The sequence below is a fragment of the Schistocerca americana genome, chromosome 11 (genome assembly GCF_021461395.2).
Source record: "Schistocerca americana isolate TAMUIC-IGC-003095 chromosome 11, iqSchAmer2.1, whole genome shotgun sequence".
Lineage (NCBI taxonomy): Eukaryota > Metazoa > Arthropoda > Insecta > Orthoptera > Acrididae > Schistocerca > Schistocerca americana.
In genome coordinates this window covers 184,683,974-184,693,869 of record NC_060129.1, presented here as the reverse complement: position 1 = coordinate 184,693,869, position 9,896 = coordinate 184,683,974, and the positions used below count along the sequence as shown (strand labels likewise).

At 43.1% G+C, this 9,896-nt stretch overlaps 1 protein-coding gene across 1 annotated transcript in view; it reads left to right on the top strand.

The window, feature by feature from the left end:
• The first annotated feature begins 279 nt into the window (after nucleotides 1-279).
• Nucleotides 280-9,896, top strand: part of LOC124553527 — a 119,354-nt gene continuing 109,737 nt past the window's right edge. Inside the window, exon 1 of the mRNA XM_047127376.1 lies at nucleotides 280-433. Within this exon, the coding sequence (XP_046983332.1) occupies nucleotides 280-433 (154 nt within the window). The remainder of the gene's footprint in view (nucleotides 434-9,896) is intronic.

Genomic DNA, 9,896 nt, shown 5'->3' with positions numbered 1-9,896 from the left:
ATCTGCTACAAGTCTCTTAGTGTAACTCGATGTCGTCCTAAGTCCACGTTGCAGGCGTATTTGTGAAACAAATACTCTTTTGTGACGAATGCGTGTCCGCAGTTGATGACTGGTAAAGTAAAGGGAAAAATGAGCGAGTCACGGGTGGGAGACGTCACGCTTCCTGCGGTTTAACCTTCCTGCGGAAACACTTCCGCTGCACGTAGCGCACACTCAGTCAGTGCTCCCTGCGGTACGCACCGCGTGTGTTCGTTCCCACCTCAGCGTGAGTAGCTGACAATGGACGCAGCGGGCGTAGCTACGTCGCTGCTGGTTTTGCTGGCAGCAAATAACTCCTCGGTGCTCGACTGTGTCTGTAACCACGTCGCCAACGTCACCGACGAAATGAGTTACGGCGATGGACTGATGTGGGAGACGTACTGCCAAGACCTCGGTGAGTACATCATCGTACAGCGTCGATTCACTCGACGTTACGCAGTACACAGTTATTATCTGCAAACAGGCTGTTTGACTTACACGTAGTGCTGTCAAACGTTCGCAGCCCACCAGCGAAGGAGTACATCATACGTCTACATCTGTATGATCACTCTGCAATTCACATTGAAGCAGTTCATCGAACTACATTGTACCTTCAAGTTACGTGGCTAGTGTTCCACTCTCGAACAGCTTCCGGGAGAAATGAACATTTAAATCTTTCCATGAGAACCCTGATTTCAATTCGTCTTCTCTGTGTAGGTGGGCGCCAAAAAAGATATTCCTACACTCTGAGGAGAAAGCTGGTGACTGCAGTTTCGTGAGAAGAACCTGCCTTAACGTGAAACGTCTTTTTTTTTCATGACAACCACCCCAATTCCTGTATTATATCAGTTCAAATGGTTCAAATGGCTCTGAGCACTATGGGACTTAACTTCTGAGGTCATCAGTCCCCTAGAACTTAGAACTACTTAAACCTAACTAACCTAAGGACATCACACACATCCATGCCCGAGGCAGGATTCGAACCTGCGACCGTAGCGGTCGCGCGGTTCCGGACTGTAGCGCCTAGAACCGCTCGGCCACCCCGGCCGGCTATTATATCCGTGGCACACTCTCCCCTATTTCATGGTAATACAGAACGAGTGCCCTTCTTTGGACATTTACGATGTCCGTCAATCCTACCTGGTAAGAATCCCACTCAATACAGCAATATTCCGGAACAGGGCGGACAAGTGTAGTGTAGGCAGTCTCTCTAGTAGGCCTGTTGCAGTTTTATAATCTTCTGCCAGTAAATCGACGCCTTTGGTTAGCCTTCCCACACACATTACCTATGTGACATTTCCAGTTTAATTTACTCGTAATACTAATCTCTAATTGTTTAACTCAATTAGATTTCTTTAATTTATCGTGTTACTGAAATTTCGCGGATATATTTTACTACTCATGTTAATGACTTCACACTTTCCATTATTTAGAGTCAGTTGCCACTTTTGAAATCATACAAATATCTTGTCTAAATCACTTTGCAATTGTTTGTGATCATCTGATGACTTTACAACAATAGTAAATTACAGCATCAGCAGCAAGTGGCTTGTAGTGAAATAGCGTGCTGACGGAATATCGTTTCAATTATGCGACTGGATTCGTGATTTCCTGTCAGAGAGGTCGCAATTCGTAGTAACTGACGGAAAGTCATCGAGTATAATGAAGTGATTTCTAGCGTTCCCCAAGGTAGTGTTATCGGACCTTTGTTGTTCCTCATACACGTAAATTATTTGGGAGACAGTCTTAGCGCCGGCCGGTGTGGCCGTGCGGTTCTAGGCGCTTCAGTCTGGAATCGCGTGACCGCTACGGTCGCAGGTTCGAATCCTGCCTCGTGCATGGATGTGTGTGATGTCCTTAGGTTAGTTAAGTTTAATTAGTTCTAAGTTCTAGGCGACTGATGACCTCAGAAGCTAAGTCGCATAGTGCTCAGAGCCACAGTCTGAGCAGCCGCCTTGCAGATGATGTTTATCGACTAATGAGGTTATCAGAGGATCCAAACGAATTGTAAAACGATTTAGAAAAAATATCTGTATAGTGGGAAAATTGGTAATTGTCGCTAAATAATGAAAAGTGTGAGGTCATCCACATGAGTGCTAAAAGGAATTCGTTAAACTTCGGTTACACGATAAATCAGTCAAATCTAAGCACCGTTAAGTTTAACTATATAGCCAGGAATGAGAATAACCAACATTTTAAATTGGAAGGAACACACAGAAAATGTTGTGAGGAAGGCTAACCGAAGACTGCGTTTCATTGGCAAAACACTTAGAACATATAACAGGTCTACTCAAAAGACTGCCTACACTACGTTTGTCCGTCGTCTTTTAGGATACTGCTGCACGGTGTGGGATCTAAGGACCAGATAGGATTGACAGAGTACATAAAAAAAGTTCAAAGAAGGGCAGCACGTTCTGTATAATTGCGAAATATGGGAGAGAGTGTCACTGAAGTGATACAGGATTTGGGCTGGAAATCATTAAAACAAAGGCGTTTTTCGTTGCTACGGAACCATCTCACGAGATTTCAATCAGCAACTTTCTCCTCCGAATGTGAAAATATTTTGCTTACGCTGATCTACGAAAACCATAATAAAATAAGGGAAATCAGAGTTCGCACTGAAAGATATAGGTGTGCGTTTCCTCCGCGCTGTACGAGATTGGAATAATAGAGAATTATTGTGAAAGTGGTTCGATGAACCTTCAGCCAAGCTCTTAAATGTGATTTACCCGTGTAGATGTAGATGCAGATGAAAAAAATATCTGTGGACTGTTCAGATTGTCTCCTAAATGATTCATGTAGATGAGGAACAACAGAGGTCCTATAAATATTCCTTTGGAATTACTCGAAGAGTTTTCGTCGATTACTACGAACTATGACCTTTCCGACATGAAATCACGAATCCACTCGCACAACTGAGACACACGTAATTTGATAACATTCCGCCTGTGAGGAACAGTGTCAAAAGTCTTCTGAAAACATAAAAATATTAAATCAATTTGACATCGCCTTTCGATACCAATTAGTACTTCGTGAGAATAAAGAGCGTGTTGTTTTTTCACGAGAACGATATTTACTGAATACGTGCTGGTTATCTCTTGATAGATCCTCTTCTTCCAGGTGATTCATAATGTTCGAACACAGTGCATCTTCAAAATCATTCCGCAAATCGTCGTTACTAATGTGGATCTGCAATGCACAGGATTACTCCTGCTTCCGTTCTTAGTACTGGTGTGACTCGTGCAAGTTTCCAGTCTTCGAGTACGGATCTTCCGTGAAGCGGGCGGTTCTACGCGACTTCTAAGTACGGAGCTGTTGCATCAGCGTAGCCTGGAAGGAACCTGACTGGTATACAGTCGGGATTGGAAGAGTTCCCTTTATTAAAAGATTTGAGCTGCTTCGCTACAGCGAGGACAACTACTTCTAAGTTACTCATGTTGACAGTTGTTCTTTATTCGAAATCTGGAATATTTACCTCGACTTCTTCGGTGAACGAATGTCGGAAAACGATGTTTAGTAACTCTCATTTACTGGCACTGTCATCACTAACATCACCACTGTTAACGCGCAGTGAAGGTATTGATTGTGTCTTGCTGCTGCTGTACTTTACGTATGATCGGTATCTCTTAGTTTTCTTTTTGAGAAAACTATTCAAGACATGTCCCATCGAAGTTCCCTTCTGTAAAACTTTGATGATCTAGTTGTTCTTTCCTTCGTTTAAAAATTTGCGTGATTTTTTCTGTTGCTTCTGCAACACCGTTCTGATATGTTTTGTGTATCGTGGGGAATCTGTTTGATACGTATCTCTCAACTGCGGTCGATGCCATTTCCTAGCATTCAAACCCCATCTTGTCTGTATTTACATATTGCGGTCGAAAAGAGTGGAGATTGCGTGAAGCGGACTTTTATCTCCTTGTTAAAGTAGATGTATTTTGCATGTACACTATGTGCTCAAAAGTATCCGGACATCCCTAAAAACGTACGTGTTTCATATTTGATGCATTGTGCTGCCACCTACTGCCAGGTACTCCATATCAGCGACCTCAGTAGTCATTAGACATCGTGAGAGAGCAGAATGGGGCGCTCTGCGGAACTCACGGACTTCAAACGTGGTCAGGTGATTGGGTGTCATTTCTGTAATACGTCTGTACGCGACATTTCCACACTCCTAAACGTCCCTAGGTCCACTGTTTCCGATGCGACAGTAAAGTGGAAACGTGAAGGGGCACGCACAGCACACAAGCGTTCAGGCCGACCTCGTCTGTTGACTGACAGACACCGCTGACAGTTGAAGAGCGTCGTAACGTGTAATGGCCAGACATCTATCCAACCATCACACAGGAATTCCAAACTGCATCAGGATCCACTGCAGGTACTGTGGCAGTTCGGCGGGAGGTGCGAAAACTTGGAGTTCGTGCTCGAGCGGCAGCCCATAAGACACACATCACGCCGGTAAATACCAAATGACGCGTCGCTTGGTGTAAGGAGCGTAAACATTGGACGATTGAACAGTGGGAAAACGTTGTGTGGAGTAACGAATCACGGTACACAATGTGGCGATCCGATGGCAGGGTGTGGGTATGGCGAACGCCCGGTGAACGTCATCTGCCAGCATGTGTAGTGCCAACAGTAAAATTCGGAGGCGGTGGTGTTATTGTGTGGTCGTGTTATTCATGAAGGGGGCTTGCACTCCTTGTTGTTTTGCGTGGCACTGTCACAGCACACGCCAACACTCATGTTTTAAGCATCTTCAAAAATGGTTCAAATGGCTCTGAGCACTACTGGACTTAACTTCTGAGGTCATCAGTCCCCTAGTACTTAGAACTACTTAAACCTAACTATCCTAAGGCTATCACACACATCCACGCCCGAGGCAGGATTCGAACCTGCGACCGTAGCCGTCGCGCGGTTCCAGACTGTAGCGCCTAGAACCGCTCGGCCCCTCCGGCCGGCTTTAAACGTCTTTGTACTTCCCAATGTTGAAGAGCAGTTCGGGGATGGCGATTTATGCTTAAAACACGAGCGAGCACCTGTTCATAATGCACGGCCTGTGGCGGAGTGGCTACACGACAATAACATCCTTGCAATGGACTGGGCTGCACAGAGTCGTATCCTGAATCCTACAGAATACCTTTGGGATGTTTTGGAACACCGACTTCTTGCCCAGCCTCACCGACTGACATCGATACCTTTCCTTAATGCAGCACTCCGTGAAGAATAGGCTGCCACTCCCCAAGAAACCTTTCAGCACCTGACTGAACGTACGCCTGCGAGAGTGGAAGCTGTCATCAAGGCTAAGGATGGATTCCAGCATTACCACGAACTTGTAAGTCGTTTTCAGCCAAGTGTCCAGATACTTCTGATAACATGGCATATTTTTGGTGGGTTTAGGTGTTACGGTATTCAGTCTCGCTACAACAGCCTTGTAGTCACTAATCTGTGTATCCGCTATTGTGCTCTCTATTGGTTCACCTTTATTTGTTGCTAAGAGTTAAAATATAGTTTCTAAACCATTAACACTTCGAGTGCGCTCCTGAACTAACAGTTCGAAATAGTTTTCTAAGAAAGCATTCAGTGGTATTTCGAAATAAGTTTCTTGCATGCCACCGACTGTAAACATATATTTTTTTCCAACGTATCGAGGGTAGATCGAAGTCACCTTCACCTATAATTGAACATATGGGGTGCCTGTTTGAAATGAGACTCAAGCTTCCTTTGAAGGACTACGTTTATTAGGACTGAGTTTTTTAGAGGAAACCGACACCTCAGTTTCAAGCCTACAGATCTATGGACTTTGTCTAATCTGTTTTTCAGGCGAGACGATGTCTTGAAGTATTTTTGGGAAAGTCTGCAAATAACCCGTGTAGATCAATCAGAACGAAAGAAATTGCAGAAAGTAGTTGAAGATAGCGATTTTTTTGCAGGGGCAAGGATTCGGAATTCGGTGCATGCGCAGTGATAGACAAATGTAAATTTCCGTGTCATAAGCGAAAATGGAGAACGGCATTCTGCGTGTTACAATTGATCTGTCTGTCATGACAGTACTGAGCAGGTTTCATCAGCGATTCAGTGAAGCGCCTCCTAATGCCGACAATACGAGCATTCTCAGGCGGCATCGGCAGTCTGAATGGCAGAACGTTCGTACAGACAAAGAACAACCAGGCGGCGCGAAGCAGATTATCGCTAATGTTTTCTCCGTGAAACCCACACATAACACCTGAGCATGAACAGCTACAGTCGTTTCCAACAGCTGTATTAGTTTTCCAGTGCCCTCTGTTATTTCGAGCAGTGGTTTGTAGAGCTACCAGTGTTTTGCAATGGCCGGTGAACGTGCTTAGCTGACATGGCGAGCCAGACTGCGTGGTGCTTACAGCAGGCCGTAGTTGAGGGGTGGAGCGGTACTTGAGAAGACCTCCTGCCTGCATACAGTCATGTAGATCGCGGATCACCCAGAGAAGGGACGCCAAACATCATAGTTATAATAATCTATACACACACATATAGCGTGGATCATAATTAATGGCGTAAACGCATGTAGTTCAAAGTACACGAAACTAGAAGCAAAAAAGTCTCAGTAAACATAGCGTCGTAAATGCATACCTTAAGAGCTACGAGCAATTCTTCATCTTCGATACTGTGAAGCAGATCTCACCTACTGCAGGCTCTTTGCTTTCCACATTTTGGGAAGTATGTCCAGTAACATTCACTATAAAATGCAAACCTGAGAGGTTGTAAGCAATTCTTCATTAGAAGAGTTGTGTTTCCATGTAGCGAAGAGGAGCACGTGCTCATAGCTCTTAATGTGTGCATTTTAGAGCAAATGTTTACTGGAAATTTTTTCTTGTTTTGGTCCATACTACTACTTCCCAAAATGTGGAAAGCAAAGAGCTTGCAGTAGAAGAAATTTGCTTGACAGTATCGAAGATGAAAAACTGCTCGTAGTTCTTAAGGTATCCATTATCGACCCTATGTTTCCTCAGACCTTTTTGCTTCTAGTATCGTGTACTTTCAACTGTATGCGTTTACACTATTAATTATGATACACGGTGTATAGTGTTCGTTTCATTGTAATTCATACAAATCTACAGTATGTAAGACGTATGCGTTGCCGGCGATGGGCGAGGCATGGCAGAGTCTCTGACCAGAGAGTAGTATGTAGTTAGTTGTTGCTTGTCGCGAGTCGGCGTCTGTCGGCAGTAGTAGTCAGTCCGAGTAGTAGTCGTCAGTCCGTGCTAGTCTTCAGTAGTCTTCAGTCCGTGCTAGTAAGCTGTAGTCGACACGAGTCGGCGCGTGCCTGCGCGTGTCGGCAGTTGCACTGGTCGGGACACTGGAGGATCAGTATTATTGTAGAAGGTAAAGAAGCAGCCTTGCGCATATCTAGTAATGTATATTAACTGCCATTAATTTATTTAAAAAATGCCCCAATAATAATTTTATAATATAAAGTTTTTTTTTTTTTAAAAGAAAAGCATTGATTTCAATTTAAAGAAAATTTCCATTCCATGATCATTCGTTCCAAGAATCAGAAAAAAATATACGCCAGCATTGCACGAAGCTGTGCCAAAAAATCTCCGTATAAGGCAGATATATATTCGCAGTTTTTATTAAGGTAAGAATTTTTTCCTTTTTTTTAAATTCAGAATACAGGGGCGAAGCGCAACTCTGCTGTCGTCATAAAATTTACCAGGTTACTGATTTTTTTTTTTTATTATTTCGGTGTTTAGGAATTGAATTTTGTGGTTACATTAAATGCGAATGCATTTCTGCACGGAGACTATAAATGGGAGCTAATTTTGTTCAGAGGTTACAGTTGGTTCATCATTTAATTATTATTTTATGGGGAGTTTACACATGGTTCATTTTTCATTATTTCTGTGGGGAGATTACACTTGGTTCATGGTTGCTTATAATTTAAATTAATTTTGTGGGGAGGTTACAAGTATTATTCCAATCTTCATCAAATGTTGCACACTTTACCTTCAACGGAAGAGAATTGTCACTGTCTGCATAATATTTCGTAATCTGCCTTTAAATATATGTGTATGGGGTATATATAGAGGAAAGGTTTTTACGAAATATCTCTAAAAGTTCTTCGCCGATTTACTTCAAATTTCTACATGATCCCATAGTCAACGTTTGGGAGGACGTAGGCTACATATATTTTTAGCAAGAGCTGGTATTGTCATTTGGAGAGCGAAACCGGTGGATAAATAGTACTAACTGCGACCTGTGGCTCTTTTCAGAAACTTGTATACTTACCTACACACGAGCAGTGGCGGATACAGGAAAACCTCAAAGAGGGGCGCTAAAGCTATCTTGAGCTATCTTTACTCTTAGCTTAATATTAAATAATCAAGTCACATGGAAAGTTTCATTTAAACTGATTATACACATATACAAGAACATGCCATCTTATGGTATAAAAAAGTTACAAATGTGGTTCTCTTCCTTAAATGAAGAATTGTATGCGCAAATTGATTAATTGGCATAACATACATTATTAGGCAACATGAAAATCCATGTTGGCTGCGGCAAGTTGCACACCAAAAACCGTGGTCGGTGACTGTGCGGTGTGGGATTCTGGACAGAATTACAGGCCCCTATTTCATCGAATGAAATCCTAATGTTAGGAACTACACCACGTTACGGTAAGAAACATTAGGTCTGTTACTGGAAGAAATACTTTTAGGAACAAGGAACAGAATGTGGTATCGACACTTTGCGTGTCCGACACATTTTTCGCTGACGGCCAGAAACGAGTTGCAGAGACAATTCCCAGATGGTTGGATTGGACGCGGAGGAGACGAGTCGCGGCCGGCTCGTTCGCCAGACTCGACCCATCTGGAGTTTTTCTTGTGGGGATTCATAAAGGACATTGTTTATAAAGACGTTCCTACTACACCTGAACATATGCGAGAGAGAATTGTCAGACCATGTGGTTCGATAAGTGCCGAAGTGAGAAGGAATACCACTCAATCCATGATAAGAAGATTGCACCACTGACTTGATACCAATGGTCATCAGTTCGAACACCTTCTGTACATGGACGTTCATTCCGCGTTTTTGACCTTCGTTGATCTTCAAAGACCTTACTGTTACACGTCATTCGATTCGTCTCGATAGCCGCTGTCAGCTAATAAGTAACAACTATAGCATGCCACTTAAGAAAACGAATTTGACCTTTATATCTCTGACACAACACCACCTAGTAACAAACAACCAACGTCATATTAGGACCACCGTTGTCCCATGCAACATTTCTCCCACAAACTTTTAAGCTCCTATCATACTTTCGGAGTTACTCTTGGTGGCAATAGTTGGTGACTCACCCTGTATGTTCGTATGCGACTCTCATTTTCCATTCATCTGTATCTGTAATTTAATTAATTACTAAATCAACTTCTTGTATTTTGACTTGCATAAGTGTCGATCTGTCTTTTATTGTACAAAACGTAAATTTTTTTGGCAACTGACATGTCCAGCTTTTTTAATACTTTTCTAAAATTTTTCCTCTCATGTGACTGAAGCACGGCAAATAGTATCCCCTGACGATCCAACCAAAGCCCATACGTTGGCGGGTGGTGGGGGCAGGGGGGGGGGGGGGAGGAGGGGGAAGCAACAGTAAGGAAGAAAAAAAGTTGATTGCTGTTTCCCAAACGCGGTTGCTTTCGCTGTGGGTATCAACAAGTCACAGGGCCAATCAATTTCTTGACAGATATTAAACATCTTGGGCAACGTCGGGAATTACTTACTTACAAGTATTAATGATTAATTATGTTGTAAAAAATGTCAGCCAATGTCTTTCAGCCACTGCGACGCTACTCCGATCCAGTAAACTTCCAGCCTTCTCCAAACAGATGACGAGGACAGTGATGAGA